The sequence below is a fragment of the Pipistrellus kuhlii genome, unplaced genomic scaffold (assembly GCF_014108245.1).
Source record: "Pipistrellus kuhlii isolate mPipKuh1 unplaced genomic scaffold, mPipKuh1.p scaffold_m20_p_2, whole genome shotgun sequence".
Classification (NCBI taxonomy): domain Eukaryota; kingdom Metazoa; phylum Chordata; class Mammalia; order Chiroptera; family Vespertilionidae; genus Pipistrellus; species Pipistrellus kuhlii.
The window spans coordinates 157,275,895-157,297,127 of NW_023425515.1; the positions used below are offsets into that span (position 1 = coordinate 157,275,895).

A 21,233-nucleotide genomic window follows, 5' to 3' on the forward strand; every position below is an offset into this window, starting at 1 on the left:
CATCTTTACAAAAACATGTCTGGGATTTTGTTTGGACATTAAATATAGGTCAGTTTGGGTACAGTTGACTAGTGTCACCAATGTTGAGTCTTCCAATCCATGAATAATACATTCATTTATTTAAATATTACAGGCCTGGTGCATGAAAATTCATGCACTGAGGGGGACGTCTCTCAGCCTGACCTTCCCCCTCTCACAGTCTGGGAGTCTCAGGGGTGGGAGGTGACCTGGTGATCAGGGGAAGGCCACACCCCCATCACACCTTTGCTGCTGCCACTGCCAGTTGGACAGGCCTCGGTTGACGCTGGTTACCTGAGCCTTGGGTGGCCCTGGGCGGCTGGGTGGCTGAGGGGACTGCGCACCTGCTACCCTGGCGGGGCTGAGGTGACTGGGAGCTGCAATCTTGTGGCTGTGGGCCCTGCCATCTCTGAGGGTGTGACAGTCAATTAGCATATTCCCTCTTTATTAGATAGGATTTTATAATTTCTTTCAGTGATGTTTTGAGATTTTTTTGTGTGTGTATAGGACTTAGCCATTTTTTGTTATATTTATAGCTAAGTGACATTTGTTTTTATAATTAACCTTCTATTCAGAAACCTTGCTAACTTCACTTAATTCTAATAGTATGTGGATTCTTTTAGATTTTACATATACACAGTTGTCTTATCTGTGAATAATGACTGCTTTATTTCTCAATTCCAGTACACAGACACACACACACACACATATGCTAATACATACTTACATGTAATCACTTACTAAGGCTCACTAGTTCTATCTATAAAATATACCCGATGTGTTTCCATCTTTACTATTAGCATTTTTTATATATATATATTTTATTGAATTTTTACAGGGAGGAAGGGAGAGAGATAGAGAGCCAGAAACGTCAATGAGAGAGAAACATCGACCAGCTGCCTCTTGCACACCCCCTACCGGGGATGTGCCCGCAACCAATGTACATGCCCCTGACCGGAATCGAACCCGGGAACTTTCAGTCCGCAGACCAACGCTCTACCACTGAGCCAAACCGGCCCCGGCTACTATTAGCATTTTTTATTACCTGGACTTCTGTGCTAGCCTCATTATAGCTTCCACCGGTTCCATTTTTACTCCCCTCCATTCTGTTCTCCCTGCCACAAAGAAGAATCAGGTCTAGTAGGCTGGAATATTCACTTTCTCAAGGCAAGACTTCCATCGACAATGCCATCATTTGCCATTAGATTTTTTCAGATTCTGGCTGACTTACCCCCTAATTCTGATTGACACAGTTAAAAAATGTATTTATGAATATAATCAGAAGACAGATTTTTAAAGGCCCAGGACCCATGCTCTCTAAATTGGTGTGTATAGCTCTTCTCTGACTTGTTATGTTGATGTTCACTTACCAATTCACCATGTATTTAATGTGTCCCTATCTTCTAGGCTGTAGGGATGCATAATACCTTAATGGAGGTCACAACTTGAGAAAGAAAGAGGCTCCCAATTGAAAATATACCATGGAGATGTAACTTTATCTAAGGGCCATGCAACTTAGTCTAGGGATTAGATTGAAGAAGAAATTATTTGAAGTGAAGATATAACAGCTAAGTAGTAATTATTCTGGTGAAGGTGTTGGCAGTGGTATTTTTGATGGACAGTGTGTCTAAAGGAAGAGAAATGATGGCCTTGTGTGGGAGTTGAAAGTTCCGTGTGACTGCAGAATAGAGTCAAGAGCACCAGTGTCAAGAGGGAAAAGTGAAAGGTGGGCAAAGACTTCTTTGTTAGCAATTGTAAGGATTTTATACTGTACCTTGTACAGTGGATAGGACTCTAGAGTTAGACAGATCTATGTGTGAACTCCTGTCTCTTCCACATGACTGTGGAAAAATCACTTAATCTGTTCAAGTCTGTTTGCTATTCTGAAAAAATGGGAATAGTGATAGTATCTACCTCAAAGGGTTACTTTGAGTATCCTGGACTCAATTCTTCTTGTGGATTGTATCTTTTTTTTTTTTTTTTGACATTAATGCATCACACTCCCTTGACTTCTTGCCATTCAGTATTCAAATCATATAACGTAATTCTCTTATTCTGTTCTATCCTTACTAGACTGGCTTCCTTTGTACCATCCTGAGAAGGAGAGAGCACACTGACCTGAGGACACAAATGCCCCGTGCCCCTGGTGGTTTTAGCAGTTACAGCTATTGCCATGCATTCATAAATTGGCATTCTGATTTTATGTCAGTCTTGTGCTCTTGGCTAATGGGGATTGTTCTTGGGAGATGGATCTATTGGTCATCTGCTGTCCCTTTAAGTTTATGAGCTCTTAAGGCCCAGGGCTAAAGAGAAGATGGAAAATACATTAAAATAAAGTTACTCTTGAGCCTCTTTCAACACAGGCAGCTTGCTTTCCCTGGAGTGCTCTTGACTCTGTTCCACTAGTAGCTGTGAGCTTATTTTGTATATTTACATTTTTATAGTTTCTTTAATTTTGTATTTATAAGTTATTCAATTTACCATTATATAGATTCAAAATGACTGATAGAGAGTTAGTAAAAGCTTGTAGGACTGAGGTGGGGCTGAAGCATAGAATAATAAACAACTGTTCAGTTATCTGCTGATAAAATGATGTCCTGTGAAATACTTGACTTTGTTGTGTTTATATATTAATTTGTCAGTATACAGAGAATTTGGCACTTTACAGACATTTACAGAAATGACTTTTGTTTATTTGATTTCACAAACCATGAAATCATTCATTTTTAGTTTTATTTGTTTCTTAACTATGGAAAAAACACATGATGTATTATAGTGGCTCTAAACAGGGCCTCTTGGAAGGGCACTTTATATGATTGTTTTGATTGTCACAGTGATTGGGGAGATGGGGATTCCTGATGTCTCACGGGCCTGGAGGATGGATGGGGACAGCCTGTTAAATATGTGTAGTGGCCTGGAGAGCCCTCCAGAGGGAGGAACTGTCCAGCCTGGTGAATTTTAAGTGGCCCTTGTGAGAGACACTGCCTGCTGGTTTCTGCAAGAGCCTCAGTAACTGTGCAGATAGCACCATCTAGTGAGGGAAGTAGGTCATAAGCAAAATTTACTTTCATCATAAAAATGAGAGAAAATCCAACATTCTAAACTTTCTATAAAATAAAAAGGTATAGAATCGTAGACTTTTGGAGCAGGAAGGAAAATTAGAAATAATCTAATCCACCCTCTCCCTTTACAGATAAGAAAATTAGGGCCCAAAGAGGCTAAGTGATTTGTCTAGTAACATACGTAGTTAGCAGCGAGAGACAGGGCTGGAGTCCAGGTCTCATAGTTTCTCAGGTTAGTAATTTGAACCTTTGACATAGCAAACTGACTAGCTTTGTGTTCTTTTTGGGTTAATAGCTTAGGTTATTTGTTTAGTGATTCATTTAAGAAATAAAAAACTGTAAATGTGCACATCTCATTCATGAGGTTTGTTATAAGGTAAACTTGCATAATGCATGTGTTATTCATTCCACCTTGTTTTGAACCTAACTGTATTACCTAGAAAAATGAGGCAGGCTTCTGTGTATTTAATTTTTTAGTTGCTATGATTTCACTCAGATGAGGCCCAGCTATGAAGCAAGGCAGGAGTTGCTGGTGCGGGTCTTGGGCCTTTTATTGATAGGTTTGGGACTCCCTGACTCCGCTGAAGCTTGTTTCAGAGTTTAGCCTGAGCAAGGACAGGGCATTCATATGCAAAAGCTACTGCACACAGCATGAGTGGGGTTGTAAATTGGATGAGGTGTAGTCTTAGGGAATAACCAGAGCAGAGCAAACAGAAATGGCTTCCCTTCAGCCCTGGTACTGAGAGGTCCCAGAATAGGAACAATGATCCCTGCAAGCATCTTTGTTTGGGAGAAAGCTGCCCCAAGTTCCTGCCCCAATGCCAGACAATCAGTTCCTCCGCATGTGTGTCTGTGATCCCCAAAGCCTTTCTCTGGTGCTGGAGGTCAGAGGAAGCAGGACCTTGTAAGTTAAGTTTGTAGTGCTGGCCTCTTAAGAGGAATAGTTGGTTCTCCAGCAGCCTCTGTGTTACTCAGCCCCAGTCCACATTGGGCTTTACAGCCTGTAGTTCTTACTGCCAGTAGGGACTTCTTTTCCCAGCTCTGGGACCCTAAGCTGGATTTCTGGTGTGAGGCTGGGACCCCTTGTTCCTCCGGGTGGCCTCCTTAGAGATGATCTCCCTCTTAATTAAAAAAAGCAGCACATGTGAGTGCCGGACCAGCCAGTTCTGCACCTCCACACCTTCTACTGGTTTCAGTGTGCTTTCTTCTTTACTTTTTTTCTTGTAGGAGTTTCATTCAGCCAGCTTTCTGGCAGTTCTGGATGATGGTTGTTCTGTATTTTAGTTGTAATTTTGATGTGGTTGTGGGAGGCAGCAAGTTCAGGCATTTACTTACACCACCATCTTCAAATCCCTAATACGTGTTCTTAATATCTATCATAGTGAAAAGTGTGGTTTCTTTGGGAGTGGTATTATTGTAAATATTGTGTAGGGGCAAGAAGGAAGGGTAGACATATATATTTTTTTTGAGTTCTATAAAACCATATTGTTTGAGTATTCTTTTTAAAAGCAATGAGTATATTCCTCTTTTATTAAAACAATAGAAAATATTTTTAAAACATGTAAGGACATAAATGTAAACTTTTAAAGATGTCCTCATAGTTATGTGTGCTTTTATTAATTTTTGGTTCTAGGCTTGTATGGATGTCAGATCTAGTTCAGTGTTTTGGCGGCAGCTGGAACTTGCAGATACCCTCTCTGGTCACCCCAACGTGCCAGAATGGTTATCCACACACCCTTCTCATGGAAACCGCGTTGAGCAGTTGGATAAACTCATACCCGAGGTGAGCTAACACTATTGAAGGCAGGACATTACTTTTACTGTATACCTTATTTTTAAAAATATATATATTTTATTGAATTTTTACAGAGTGGAAGGGAGAGGGATAGAGAGTTAGAAACATCAATCAGCTGCCTCCTGCACACCTCCCACTGGAGATGTGCCTGCAACTAAGTTACATGCCCTTGACCGGAATCGAACCCAAGACCCTTGAGTCCGCAGGCTGACACTGCATCCACAGAGCCAAACCGGTCAGGCCAGTATCCCTTATTTTTAATGCTGTTACTTCTTGTGCTTAGAGGAGGAGTTCTAGTTTGTCAACTATTTTGATCACTATAATTATGGATTATCAGTTTTCAAAAGATTTGACGGAAGAGCAAAATCCTGCTTGTCCTCAAGTCCTGGGGGATAAATTACTGTGTACACTTGACTTTTCTTGAAGGTGAAGGTTTAAGCTTTTTAGTATCATTCCTTTTAATTTTACCTGATTTGGTGAAAGTCCAAAACTCATGGTATGTGTTTTTCAATATATTGGTCATAATTTATTTTTTTCTCAGTGATTTAAGCTTATTGTTAAAAAAAAAAAAACAGCAATAACAAACTCCAGTTAATGACTAGTATTTATTCCAATAATGATGCTGGAATATTTCTTAGAAAAATCCCTTGATATTAGGTTTTTCCCACCCCCGTTTTTTTTTATCGAATATTTCTTTAAAAAGAGAGAGTAAAGCGTGCATGACTTTTTTCCTGTAGAATTCATTAATGAATAAAGCCAAAGCAGCTTTTTCCCAATTAGTTTTTACTACCATCTAAATATGTTTTTATTTGTTAACACAATTTAAAATGTTTTCTGTGGTATCCACTTCAGTACAAGATGGACGGCAGGCATCTCCAAACCAGGCTGCACACTCTTTCTGTCTCACTTGCATTGCCAGGATGACTACAAATTTCACTTGACAGATATTGAGCACCTATTATAACAAAAAATACTGGTAGATACAGGGGATACAAAGAGAATTAAGACATGGTTTTTTATATTTTCAGAATGCTAACATAAGTACAAAATGATTCTTCATACAATAAGGGATAGGATTTATTATAAGAAAAATAGAAATATAGTGGTATGCAATTTGAAGGAATAGGCTGCATCTGGTTTGGGATAATAAACTACCAGGAGATTCATTTATTGATTCATGTGATTTATATGGAAATCCACTGATAGTTTGCCATTCTGTATTCTGTTGCTGGGAACAATACAGTCTCTGCTTTCTTGGAGCTAACATTCATGTCAGTGCAAGTAATAAACATATACATACATGCAGTATGTCATACAGTGATAAACACATTGGGGAAAAATAAATCAGATTAAAGGTAGCAAAGAGGGCTGGGCAGCAGAGAAGGTGTGCTGGGCTTCGTCCCTTTGTCAGAGAAAGCCTTACCTAACAGAATCGAAAGAAGCAGGGGACCAAGTCCTGTGGCTATCTGGAGAGAGGGTTTTTCGGCTGTGGAGGCAGCAAGTGCACAGGACCTGGAGGGAGCGTATATTTGGTTGTTCAAGGAATGGCTAGGAGTTGAGTGAGTCAAGAAATGTGTGTGTGTGTGTGTGTGTGTGTGTGTGTGTGTGTGTGTGAGAGAGAGAGAGAGAGAGAGAGAGAGAGAGAGAGAGAGAGAGAGAGAGAGAGAGAGAGAGATGATTGAAGTATAGTGGGACCAGATCACGAAGGATCTTTTCTAACCCATTGTAAGGACTTGACTTTTATTCCAAGTGATCTAGGAAACTAGTAGAGGGTTTTGAATAGAGGAATGGCTTGATTACTTGATCTGACTCATGTGATGACTCATCTGTTCTGTGGTGATTATGGGGACTGTAGTAGGACAAGGGTGGAATCCAGGAGACTCTTTACAAGGCTCTTGCAATAATCCTGTGAAGATATTATTGAGGCAGAAGAGAGGAAAAGAAGTGTTCAGATTTTGGATATATTTTGAAAGGAATGATGAGGAATTGTTGCTAGTTTGGGCATACTTGTGCCTTTCATGGGCATTGGGCCCAGACAGACATGAATTCTTATGAACTATCCTAAATATATTTCATTTATACCAGTAATTTGAAGAAAAAATATTTGAGAAAAAAAATAGCAGTGACACATGGTAGTTATCATTCATCTTAAAAGCACAGCATAGGACTGGAAGAATATGGGTTTCATCCGTAACTAATTTGTACTGAAGATCACTTACTCTAAGCCAGTGGTTCTCAACCTTTCTAATGCCGCAACCCTTTAATACAGTTCCTCATGTTGTGGTGACCTCCAACCATAAAATTATTTTCGTTGCTACTTCATAACTGTAATTCTGCTACTTTTATGAATCATAATGTAAATATCTGTGTGGTTTACTTACATTGGATAGTGAATTTTAGTCAACTTTCATCTAAATTCTGAGTTGTCATTTCATCATCGAAGATAACTAAGGGTCTTTGGAGAAGTAAAATGTGCTTTAGAGAAGTTTTTAAAATAATAATTGATTAGTGAATATGAAGGAAAATGATTGGAGAAATAAATATGTCATTTGGGCGCCAATGATGATGATAAGCTTTGGGAGATATTATTTTTCTAAAAATAAACTATCCTAGTTTAGGAACTTAAGTTGAAAACCTCATATATTTCCTCTCACCTCCCCAAGTGATTAAATTCAATTTGAAAGTAATAAAATTCTACTACAATATTGGGAGTAATTTAGTGGTTGAAGTGAAACTTACAGTTAGTGTAAGAGTCTTTTGATAATTAGAATACATAGTCATAATTCAGAGATTGGAATTCCCTATTATCGTTTCTAATTTCTCTAATGAAAGAAAGCAAATCCTCAGGCAGTATGTAGAATTATGTGAGTCTGTATACTACTAAAGACTACGTTTTTGTTTAATTTTATTTAAGATTTTTTTCTACTTAAGTTAGTACGATATATTTTAACTAATGCTCCTGCTCTTTGACAATTCTGATGTTATGCCTGAAGTGACAGACGTCTCAAAAGGCAGTTGGAAATACAGCAGCAGAGCACAGACATCTAGGCCAGAGACCAGGACTTGAGAGGAACTCTATAAAGGTGGTAGTTGGAGCAGTGAGAGTGGAGTAGGCAGAGAAAAACATCCTGGATAGAGTTAGCAGTGTTAGATGGTTTCCACATTTAATTGGGAGGGGGAAGACAGAGCCCCTTGTAGATCAGATTCATAGAAAGAGAAGAGTTCAAGAAAACCAGGAAAAGGAGACATATGTAATACTTTAAACAATAAAGAATTTAAATTAAAAAAAGAGAAAGAAGAATGTAAATAAACACCACAATACTGGGGGGGGGGGGGAGAAAAGAAAGAAAGAAAAACAGGAAAGTAAAATTCTTTGTTTCCATGAGAACACAAATCTTGGTAATTTTGATTTCTTTAAAATGTAACTTACTGAAAATCATATATTTTTATTTCTTATTGGATTCCTTGAATATCATCACAGAAATACATTATTTTTTACTAGGCATATCAACATTTAAGATGTTTTAAAACTATATTCACTTAACGAATATTTATTAGTAATCAATTATGTGCCAGATTGTAGGTATTAAAGGTGCTGTGAACAAAATAGACAGAAAAAAAACCCTGCCCTTATGAAGCTTATTTTGCAGTAAAGAGAGACAGACAATAAATAAATAACTTAGTAATATATAGAATAAATCACCAATATATTATTATATAATAGTTAGTAATAAGTATTAGGGAGGAAAGCAAAGAGGAAGGACAGTGTATTAGTCAGCTTGGGTTGAGCAACAAGAATTCATTTCTTCAGAGTTCTGAAGGCTAGATATCTAATCCAGTATTAAGGTTCCAGCCATTTGAATTCTGGTGAGGTCTCTTCTCCTGGCTGCAGATCGCTGGTTTCCCACTGTGTCCTTACATGGTAGAGAGCGTGAACATGCTGTATCTCTTCCTCTTCTTAGAAGGGCAGCAATCCCATCATGAGAGCCCAAACTCATGACCTCCTCTAACCCTGATCAGCCCCCAAAGGCTCCATCTTTAAATACATTGGGGGTTAGGATTTTAATGTATGCATTGGGGGCGGGGGGAGGGGGCAGGAAAATACTTCAGTCCATAAGAAGGATGTAAAGTGTGAGCAGAGATGGCAGAAGGGTCGGAATAGCTGTTTAAAAGGGAGTTGGCCAGAGAGAGTTTCACTGAGAAGATGTTACTTGAACAAAGACTTGAAATAAGTGAGAGTCTTTGCCTGGAGGTTGAGGGATGTGGGGTGGGGTAAGAACCTTCCAGGGTAGGAAATAGTCAGTACAGTGCTCTGAGGCAGGAGTGAGCCTGGTGTGGTTGGATGAGTGAGAAAGAGGGAGTGAGGGTGCAGGCCTTGAAGTCCCTGTGATGACTTTGCTTTTATTCAGAGATAGGACCCCAGGGGAAGGTTTCAGCAGAGGACTGGAGGAGTATCAGGATCTGACCTACAAAGGATGCATCTACAGTTCCTACAAAATACTGTAATCATAATTTTGGCGTACTTTAGTATAGAATAATGTTTAGAAACAGACTAGTTCCTTTTTAAAAAATTAAAAAAAAATTATTTCAGAGAGGAAGGGAGAGGGAGAAAGAGATAGAAGCATCAATGATGAGGAGAATCATTGATCAGCTGCCTCCTGCACTCCCCCTACTGGGGATCGAGCCCACAACGCAGGCATGTGACCTGACTGGAAATTGAATACTGACCTCCTGGTTCATAGATGGATGATCAACCACTGAGCCATTCCAGCTGGGCCAGACTAATTCTTTTTTTTTGTTTTATTTTATTTTTAAATCAAGAAAATGTCCTCAAAGTAGAAAATATTCCTGCTATTTTTTAAATGTGAATTCTGAGATAAAGCATGTGTAAAAGCCTAGTTAAATATAATCCTGTGATCCACTAGTGTTTAAAAGGATTAATATAGGGTAGTAATAATTTTATTTGTAGTTAATAAGATGATATAATTTTATTTACTTGAAATAACAGTTAAATTTAGGAAACGCATATCCCACATATTTTGGTTACCATAACAACTTGGGTGAAAAATTGAAGAACAGATGTTATATCAACCTGTTGATGTTTAGTAGTATGACAGTTTTATAATTATAGTTGCACTGTTCAGAATTTAAAATTGTGTAAACCATAAGTTGTCCTTAAAAGAGATATCTTTTTATACTCTATAAGGATTTTTATAAATATTTACATGTTATAAATATGAATATATTTACATGTGAAAATGTATATGTGAACAAGGGAAATTGTATGATAACCCAGGGTAAAAAGTCACTTGAAAGATTTATTTTACAGCTGAATTTAGACTTAATTTTTATTTTCTACTTCTCTCACCAATTCTTTGCCATCTTTTCCTTGGGGTGGGTGAGGAGATGGAAAGTGATAAAATATATAAAAGAAACATTTAATTTACTACATTCAGTTTTTTAGATGTCAGAACCACTCAGTGGCTTGCTGTCAATACATTCATTTTATTCTCACTTATTTTGAATTCATTAAACTTTCAGGTAGCTGGGATTTTGTACTCATATTTAAATCATTCTTATGCATTTATAATTGGACAGTGTAAATACATAAATCATTAATATTACACATCCCGTAAATAGAACATGTAAGAGTGCTTAACATTGAAGTGAAATGTCGTTGTTGGCCAATGTACACAAACATATACCATTCACCTTACATAATTTCATTTTCTCTGACAGGGAGAGTGTTGAGGAAGAGGGAAATATAGCAGCTACTGTAATTGAATTGCCTCTGAATCATATAAAGCCAGGAAGCCTGACAGTAGCATTGTCTAAAACCTTTAAAAAATATTATGGTACATATGATGTGTATCTACTTGAGGCTGAAAATGAATGGGCTATTAAAAAAAAATAGCTTTTAGAGGAAAAGGGGGAAAAATGAAGGTGATTCCCCCCCCCCCCTTGAAATGTCTTGGTTTCAATTTTCATAGGAAGCTTTTAATCTAATCATGAAACTTCTCGGCATTAATTTTTTCCTTTTAAAAAAAACTTAATTATTATAGTTTAGTTTTTATGAATAAGTAATTGCAGTTCTCTTGATATGTAGTCCCTGCAAGAATCCTGATGTGTATTAGCAGTTGTTCCATGAGTACTTTAGTTGTTACTGGGAATAAATACAGCCACTTCTTAATATGTTATTCTCATGTTAGGAGTGATTAGTTATACAATTTCATTTGAAAACTTTTCCCCATTATTTTATTTCAGAGGACAATTGGCCTGTGTCAAGGTGGCCTTAATTTTAATATATTTATTTAAAATTCCTAGTCATTTACATTTAATTATTTTAGACCACTTCAAAAATTAGTCAGACTTCAGTTTCCTCTACTCATGAAAGGAAAGGAAATGAGTTAGTGGAAGAAAAATTTTTAAAGGTGAAATCATGACATATAAATATAAAATGAACCATATCTGTGATTTTACTTAACTTACTAGTGAGGGAGCCTGTACTATGTCACCACTAGCTCAAAGGAGACTTCAGTAACCATTGGCATGCAGGCTCTGAGGGATGCTGAAAAGAGCTTACAAACAGGCACAAAACCGACCCACTCATAAGGCAATCAGTTGCCTTCCACTAGACATGGACAAACAGCATTTGCATGGTTATCAGTTTTCTACAACTTATAGAGTTGTACAATAGCTCTGAGACCATGGAAGGCAGAGATAACACCCAAGGATGCACTTGACAGGTCACCCAATGATCTTCTTTGCCCATATCACAGTCTTCCACAATTTTCCTGTTTTTGTTTTTCCTATTGTCATTTATTTACCTCTCAAGTAAAGATACCAAGTCAAATCATCCTGTCAGACTAACATATAGGGAATCTCCCCAAAATGTGTACAAATTCTAAGTGATTATAAAGTCAATGTTTATTAACATACAGTTCATTTTCAAAATTAAGTGAGTTATTAGCTGTACATTTTTTGGGACACCCTGCATAAAAAGAAGTTTTTGTTTTGTTATTTTTATTTATTTATTTTAAAACTATGTTTTATTGATTTTTAGAGAGAGATGAAGGGAGAGGGATAGAGAGAGAGAAACATCTCATCTATCAGCTGTCTCCTTGAGCCCACAACCTGGGCATGTGCCCTGACTGGGAATCGAACCAGCGACTTCTTGTTTCCTGGGTTCACACTCAACCAGAGTCACACTGGCCAGGCTGTTTTGTTATTTTTAAGCAACTACACAGGCATTATAATTGTTGTATTTCTTTTTTTTTTTTTCCTCTTAAAGTAGTAACCAACTATTCTCATTAATTTCCATTGAATCTATTGAGTTTTAGGATTGAGGTTATTGATGCTAAAACCTTAGGCTTTTTGAAAAGTATATGCTTGCCTTCAGAAATTAAGGGAAAGAATTGGAAATAGAGGGAGTGTAAAGGACATTTCATGTTTTAAGAGAAACATTTAAACCTCTCATGGGCCATTTAGAACTCAAGATACAGATGTAAGATCAAGGATGAAGTCACAGATATACAAAAATGGGAGAGAAGGGAAGACATAGGGGGAAAGGGTTTTTTATTTCTTTTTCTTTTTTAAATATAATTGAATTTATTGGGATAATATTGCTTAATACAGTTTTATAGGTTTCAGGTATACACTTCTATCATACATCATCTGCATATTGTATTGCGTGTTCACCACCCCAAGTCAAGTCTCCTTCCATCACAATTTGCTTTCCTTTGTCCTCTTCTACCCCCTCCTCCCCCCCCAACCCTCTTTTAAAAGGTTTTTTTCTTTTAGGAAAAATTATTTTAACTTGACATTTAATTATACTTTTTAAAAAACACATATAAGAGTAGAGAATAACTTAACGAATCCCCATTTCTCAATCACATTCATTAGTATCAACCTTTTTGTATACATGCTTTCTTCTGTTCCTTCTCTAATTTTTTTTGTTTTTTACTCTGAAGTATTTAATATATATATATTGATTTTAGAGAGGAAGGGAGAGAGAGAGAGAAAGAGAGAGAGAGAGAGAGAGAGAGAGAGAGAGAGAGAGAGAGAGAGAGAGAAACATCAATGATGAGAGAGAATCATTGACCTGTTGCCTTCTTTGTGCCCCCATTGGGGATGGAGCCCACAACTTGGGCATGTGCCCTTGTGCAGAATCAAACCCAGACCCTTCAGTCTGCAGACAGATCTTCTATCTATTGAGCCAAATCAGCTAGGGCTACCCAGAAGTAGTTTAGTGCAAATCCAGACCTGAGGGCTTTCCTTCCTAATTAGTTCAATATTCATTCTAGAAAATATCCTTTTTTCCCCATTACATATCTAAGAAAATTAATAGTAACCCCTTAATAAAATTCTATCCATATTCAAATTTCTGCCTTAGAAGATAATTTTACAATTGGTTTGTTCAAATCATGATCCATCAAGACCCACACATTGCATTGGGTTGCTGTGTCCCTTAAGTCTCTCTGACTTTAGAGCAGTGCGCCTACCCTGTGGTTTTTTTTTTTTTTTTTTTTAAAAACATCATTGACTTGTTGAATAAATCCAGCCCCACATTCTATATTTATCTGATTGCTTCTTTGTGGTGTCCTATGGTTACTATCTAAACACTGTGCACTGCTTAATTTCTTCATCTGCTTTACAAAAATTATTTCATTTACTTGTTTATTGTCTGTCTCTTCCCCTGGAATGTAAGGCCCCTGTTTATTGCTGTATCCTTAGTGCCTGTGACCATTTCTGAGATGCTTGGAGAATATTTGCTGAAGGACTGTGTAGTGTGTAACAGTAGGAGAGATAAGTAATGTAATATTGGGTCAAATGTAGAAAAATGGGCAATACAATTGAGCAGTGGTTTTGCTTCCCCATAGAAATTTGGCAGATGTAGAAATTGAGCATGTAGCAAATTAATAGTTGGTAATGGGAAAGGATATTCTTAGGAAGTACTGTAAAAATAGTAGCCTTAGGAGTCCTGGGTTTTAATCTGACCCAACCACACAAGTTTAAGGAAGTTCCCTACCCTAAACTTCATTTTGCTTCACCTATCACATTGAGATAGCAGTGTCTCCTGGGTGTTTTACATTCTTGTGCATTGGTGGTGGTGAGGTCCTGCCTCTTCCTCTTACCTCCCCTCCTTCCCTCATAAGACACTTCAATGATAAGTATTCTAGGAGAAACCAAGATGGCAGCATAGGTTACTGCCTAACTGCAGCCTCACACAACAATTTCAAAAAATAAAACTAAAATATAAAGTGGACATTATCCAGAACTTCAGGAAAGTTGACTGACTGGAAATTCTACAGCAAGAAGGAAAGAGAAAACCAGAAGGAAAATCAGAGGAGCTGTAAAAGCCTTAGGTATGGAAACATGTTGCGTGCAGAGAGGTCTGAGCCAGAGAGGAGAGGCTGCTGAGTGCCTGGCTGGCGTTCCCTAGCAGGAAGGAGATAAAAGCTCCGGACTGTGTTGAACCCCAGTTCCAACAGCACTGAACCCTAGTTCTGAGCGAGACCCTGGGGACCCAGGCTCATACAGAGGGAATCTGGGCTGTAAGGCGGGAGACTCGGGAGCAGTGAAAGGCAGAGCCACCGAGTCGCGCACATTTCACGCAGAGGACAAACTGTTGATTGAGCCACTGGATTGCCCTAGCGGGAGGGAAGGAGATATAAACTCCGGACTGCTCTTAACCCCACTTCCAACTGCACTGAACCCCAGTTGGGGGCTCAATGGGGGAGAGACTAGACTGTCTGGTAGTGGGCGAAACTCTAGGGCACCTTTCTCTCAGAGGTGCTTGCAGCAAGTACCAAAGGACATTGAGGAACACTGAAACTCAGGAACCTCATAGGGTGGGGCTAACCGGTAGCCAAGGCTGTAGGATCCACCCTGAAACTCCGCCCCATCCAAGCTGAGCACAGAGGCTCTTTCAGTTTTCCAAGTCTAGTCAGAAGGCTGTCTCCTGGCATAGATACAGCTGATCCTCCCACCCTATCAACTCAGGGATGCTGAAAGGAGCTTACAAAAAGGCGCAAAACTGACCCACTTGTAAGGCAATCAGTTGCCTTCCACCAGACATGGACATGGTTCATATGATAGCATCAGTTTAGATAACATTTTAAAATACCTGGCACCATTCAAAGCACAGTGGAAGTGAACAGTAAATGTTGGTTTCTTTCCCTCTGGTTGGAATCTTTAGGCCAATTCCATATTTAATTCCACGTCTTCCTTGGGATTCTTAGAGCTGTATATTCTTGTTAATGGAATACATTCCTGTCTTCTCTTACACTGTAAACTCTTAAGAGTGTTTTTTCTATGACATTTGTCATAATGATTTATTCATAGCTTGTGTTCTGTAAATGCTTGTTTAAAATTCAGCATCCATTTAAGTGCCTATTATGTGCAGTGCATGAAGTTAAACACAGAAAACAAAGTAAAACGGGAAGGCATATTCTAGTTGTACGGTGGGAAAACGCTCACTTTTAAAGAGGTGAAGGTATATTTAATAAGATGGGTTTGCATTTATGAAAATAAAAGACGTTGACACCCGAAATATAATAAAATAAATATGGAAAGGAATGTTTAAAAAGCAGAAAAAAATGTTTTACCAGTACGTCTGATAAAATCTTTCTATGCAAAATAGATGAAGATTTGATAGAAATGTATTTGGTTCGTAACAACTCTGCTTGATAGTTGGAGGAGAGAAATAGTTCACACACGAAGAAATATTAATAGAACACCTTTATGAAGAACATATAGTTTTCCTAGTTATTAATGTAGCTCAGGCATCTCCAAACTACATTTATTCTGTAAGAGTCTTACACAAGAAATGTATAATGTGGTGTCAAAAAAACATTAAAACAAAATCATGTCGTGCAAATGCAGTAAAAATGAAAACAACAAAAGCAGGTTATAATTCCTTGTTTCTAAGCCTTTTTACTTCCATGCCAGCTTTTTAAAATTGTCTTTATTTTTAAGAGCAATGTTAGTGTCACAGCAAAATTGAGCGGAAGTTACAGAGGTTTTCCATATATACCCCCTGCCTGCCTCCACGTAGACACAGTCTCCCACCGTGAAAATGCTGCCCAGGAGGGTGCATCTGCTGCAGCCGGTGAACCTACACTTACACATCATCACCCACAGTCCCTCGTTTACATCAGGGCTCACTCTTGCTGGTGTAGATTCTGTGGTTTTTGACAAATGTGTAGTAACATGTATTCATCATTATAGTATCATATAGAGTAGCTTCCTTGCCCTAAAACTACTCTATGCACTGCCTATTCATCCCTCTATCCCCCATAACCCGTGACAGTCACCGATGTTATTTTACTATTTCCGTAGTTTCACTTTTTCCAGAATGTCATTTACTTGGAATCATACATATGTAACCTTTAGAGATTTCTGAGGATTTGTCTCCCCCGCCCCCACCCCATGCCCCTTAAGATTCCTCCCTGTCTTTTCATGGCTTGAGAGCTTACTTCTTAGTGCAAAGTAATATTCCATTGTTTGGCTGTAACACAAATTTTCCACTCACTTACTGAAGGACATCTTGGTTGCTTCCATGTTTTGGCAATTAGGAATAAAGCTGCTATAAACATTCCCTGAGTAGGTGTTTGTTCCTTGCCAGTCACTTAACCTCTCTTGGTCTGAGTCTCCTCATTTGTAAATTTATCTGATGCATGCTAAGGATGCTAAGGTTTGAAATTATGTGGTTCTATAGATAAAAAATCATGGAATACTGTTTTACAAATTATGAATAACTCAGGTATGCCTATATGCTGGTGACGTTGTAAGTTGGTAAAGCTTTTCTGGCAGAAAGCAGTTTGGTCCTATTTAACAAAAATTATAATCTGTTCTTAGTCTTTGATCATATTATTCTACTTTGGGGGCAGACTGCAAATGGAAGTTAAAAATAACATCTTTTATTTAAATAAAGCTTTCCATAGGATAATTTGTAAAAGCCGATCAACACTATAAAAACATTTCAAATGCCCAGTAATTTGCATGAGGCAGGGATCATGACTGCCTTTTCTGATCAGTGTGTCCCTAGCACCTTACGCATGGTGGTGTTCTAAATGTTTGTTAACTGTGAAGATTGAAAAGAGAAGTTAAGGGGAAGAGAAGAACTTTTACTGAATATACAAGATTCTAGGAGATGACATTCTGTTCTTCCCTTTGCTGCTTTGCATCTCCCATGGCTAAGCTCATCTGTGTCAGCTGTTTCCTGCTGGGCTTCACGCTTGTCCTGCTGACTGATACCAGTCCAGGCCTTAGGCCTGTGATGTGACAGCCATGACAGTTTGGCTTCTCACCCGGAAAAATATGTCATTGTGGTTATAAAGGCATTAAAGCAGGAATAGACTGAGTGTCCCAACTTTGCCAGGACAGTCTCAATGTATGACTGCGACTCACTGTCAATCTCAGTAGCATCTCCTTTCACTCTCAAACGTATTCTGGTCCAGACAGGTCATCATTTAGTCAAGGGTCTGCCTTTTCTTTTTACTTTGGTGCCTTATTTAGGAAACATTTTCTTGTTTGGTGTTTTGTGTGTCCCCCCCCCCCCCCCCCAAGTTTAGTTTACTTTAAGGAACATTTAACACAATCAATAGATGCAAGATGTGAAATATAAGGAAAATTGAGGCAAGACCCTACTCCCAAGGAATTTCACTTGAATGTTCTTTCCTCTTTAGTTTATTTTGATAACTCATAGCCTCATTTGGAGTCAGAAGTGCTGCTAGACTCAGGTTCCTGCCCTGACTTCATCCATTTATAAGACCCCTTTCTGGCTGCCTCTGGCTGCATGCTCCCCTGTTCTGTGGAACCTCAGGGAATATACCCATCTAAGAACCTGGGCCCCACCTAAGGGTAAGGTAATGCAGTTCCTCGCCCAAACATTCTGAGCCTGCTTCCAGGACCTGTGAGGACCCTCTGCCCTTGGATGCATGCACACAAGGCCCTTCACAGTGCAGGTGAGCCAGGGAAGAGAGGCAGAGAAGGTGGACAGCAGGCCAGTGGCAGGAGCTGGGTTAGGCTCCCCGCAACCTTAGACGTCCCAAAATTCAAGAATTCTAATTTTGGGACCTGGCCTTCAGGATCATTTTGAAAGAGTGGGAGAATAGAACATATTTTATGTAGTCCTTCATTAGCTTGACTTATAGCTTTTAGATATTTAAACACATGGTATCCGAGCCTCTATCTGCATGCTTGCCATGGACCCCACAGATATCTGGGGAAGTCCTGCTCAGAGTAAAACCTACAGTTTTTACCATGCCCTATCAGACTTTACATCATCTGTTCCTACCCACTAGATTTTTTCTGCCCCAGCTGTATCAGCTCCCTCCCTGTTCCCTGTGCCCAGGCAGCTGCCATCCAGCACATGTCCTTAGGCTCCTTGCTACTGCTGCTGCTGCTGCTGCTGCTGCTATTGCCACAGCCGCTGCCTTCCGGGCACTCCTCTCCTAGGTACCTCATGGCCTGCTCTCTCATGGCCTCAGGTCTTTCCCCCTCCTCCCAAAGTCTTTCTTGATTGGTCAGTCTTTTTTTTTTTTTTTTTTTGTAAATATATTTTTATTGATTTTGTACAGAGAGGAAGGGAGAGAGAGGAAGGGAGAGAGACAGAGAGTTAGAAACATCCATGAGAGTCATCGATCAGCTGCCTCTTGCACACCCCCTACTGGGGATATACCCGCAACCAAGGTACATGCCCTTGACCGGAATCGAACCTGGACCCTTCAGTCCCCAAGCTGACACTCTATCCATTGAGCCAAACCGGTCTCGGCTGCTCAGTCTTTTTAAGACCTCATTACTCCCCCAAGCACTGACTGCCCCTCTCTGCTTTATTTACTTCCCATAACACACATCACTATGAAAAAGTTAGAGGCAATATAAAATGAAACTAGTTTTTTTTTGTTTGTTTGTTTTTTTTACCCTAAATATTATTATTATTATTTATTTTTTTTTTTAAAAACCCTTTAGATCAGTGGTTCTCAACCTTTCTAATGCCACCACCTTTTAATACAGTTCCTCATGTTGTGGTTACCCCCCAACTATAAAATTATTTTTGTTGCTACTTCATAACTAATTTTGCTACTGTTGTGAATCATAATATAAATATCTGTGTTTTCCGATGGTCTTAGGCTCTACAGCAGCGGTTCTCAACATGTGGGTCGCCTAAAACCTTCAGAAAACACAGATATTTACATTATGATCACAATAGTAGCAAAATTACAGTTATGAAGTAGCAACAAAAATAATTTTGTAGTTGGGGGTCACCACAACACGTGGAACTGTATTAAAGGGTGGTGACATTGGAAAAATTGAGAACCACTGCTTTAGATATTAAGACTTTTTTTATTTTTTATTTTTTTAGTTTTTATGTCTTACAGTCATCCATGGACCTACTTTAAAGAATCGTATAGTTTTCTAAGGCTAGTTCCTTAGAGCAGCAGCCCACCTACACTGTTTTCAGTTTCAACCTTCTTAAAGTATTCATTTCATATTTCCTGTCATCCTACCTAGCACTACTTCCTAACTTTCCGTGTCAGGCATCATCCGTTTCCCTTTCCCCAGAGGATGAGCATCAGTCTTCCCCATCACCGTCACCCCCTGTGCAGGATGTACAGGTGTTCTGCTCCCCTTCCGGTACCCTCACATTCTGTCTAATACTGCGCACCTGACACCACTGAGCCACATGTGCTGCGACTCCTTTCCTTTCCCTGCGGCATTCTGTTTTTCTGCAGTTAAAATGGTCATGATTGGCTTTGCTTAGGTTACTCGCTTCCCTAAGCTGTTAGCCTCAGGTTCGGGGCAGAGGCCCCAGTTATGAATTTTTTCCTTCAGTATGCGCAGACATCTGTTCCTGTGTTTTTTTTCTCTTTCTTGAAAACAATCTCTCAGAGTCTTCAGACCTTTTCTAATCCAAACACTCATTGTCAGGATTGGTTTGACTGAAACCAAAGAGATCTTGCTTCTTCCCAGTGGGACACTGGGTGGTCACTGCAGATGCCGTTGTTTTTTTCCAAATATTTTATTATGTGAACGACTTGTGAAAATGTAACTGTTTACTGTGAATTTGTCTGTGGTTCTCTTTTATGTGTTGTCATTAAGATATCTTTGGTTAAAAATACAGTGTATTCTTACATTTTATTATTTTGCGTAGAGTATTCTAAGAATTATTGGAATAATGTTAATAAATGTATGTGTATATTTGCTTTGTGTTCTTTTTGTATTCTGTTATATTCTTTCTCTACAGGCTCTTGAAATTAGAGAGACCTGCAATTGCCCACCACTTTCTGAGCCAGACCCTCGATTAGTGTTCAAACTCGCCATGAAGGATTTTCTTCAAGAATCAGAGAAAAAGGACCTAAATACCACAGTTAAGAAAAAGAAAGTGGATCCTCTTCCCACTGGAAAACAGAAGCAAATATCAGGAGCATAAATAATTGAGAAAAGAACTAGCAGTTGAATTGAAATATGTGAGACAATGGATAGATGAAGAATATAGCAATCCTTATCATTTCATGTTACTTTAAAAAAACTGTTGGAATTAAAAAAAATTGATATTCATATGCAAATCATGTATATATCATGTATCTAAATTCTTCTAGATATTTTTCATGAAATATTGATGTATTCTAATTTATTTTAAAATATGTTGCAGAATAAATTTATATTACACATTTTACCCTGTTTCACACTTGCTTTTAATTTGGAAGGCAGACGTCTAATGGAAAGAAACCAGAAAGCCGGGAAATTGTTATGTAGAGAGGGCTCCTCTGGCTGAGCCTAAACTGGGTGTCAGAGTCTGGATGGTTAGGATGGACTGGGAATCTCTCATCTACTTGGAGAGATTGGTTTGTATAGGGGTAAAGTATATGGAATAGGGGCTTTGGGAGAGAGAATTCCCTGGCGCTTACTATGGACAGCACAGGAAAATGACTACAGGCAGAAGCTGAAGAAGCTGTGTTCATAGGAAAATGTAAGTGATTTTATTTGTGGTCTGAGTGAGACAGTGAGGATCACAGGGGAGAGCGGGTCCTTTCCTGGGAGACACACCTAGTGTGCTTCTGGTGCCTGACGTCTCAAGGGAAAGTCATGTCATTTTGGCTCCTTGATGATGCTATAGTTCGGAAGTCTCAGATTCTCAAGGGAAGTAGCCCCGGTGGATGGCTGTACCAAGAGAGGCAGGAGATGGTTGTGCCCCTAGGTTGATTTCCTTGAGCAGCCAGCTCCCAGTTCAACGGTGAGGGAAGAGCACAAACCACATCCCTAGTGACACTCAGAAATTTCTTTCTTTCTATCTATCTATCTATCTATCTATCTATCTATCTATCTACCTACCTACCTACCTACCTACCATC

General features: G+C 38.9%; 1 protein-coding gene across 3 annotated transcripts in view; it reads left to right on the forward strand.

The window, feature by feature from the left end:
- The window catches only part of OMA1 (OMA1 zinc metallopeptidase), a 39,286-nt gene extending 18,729 nt beyond the window's left edge, over window positions 1-20,557 (forward strand). For all 3 annotated transcript variants that reach the window (XM_036446686.2, XM_045584555.1, XM_045584554.1), the window contains 2 exons: window positions 4,714-4,863; window positions 20,126-20,557. In XM_036446686.2, coding sequence (XP_036302579.1) covers window positions 4,714-4,863; window positions 20,126-20,311 — 336 coding nt within the window. In that variant the 3' untranslated portion in view covers window positions 20,312-20,557. The remainder of the gene's footprint in view (window positions 1-4,713; window positions 4,864-20,125) is intronic.
- Window positions 20,558-21,233: the final 676 nt, after the last annotated feature.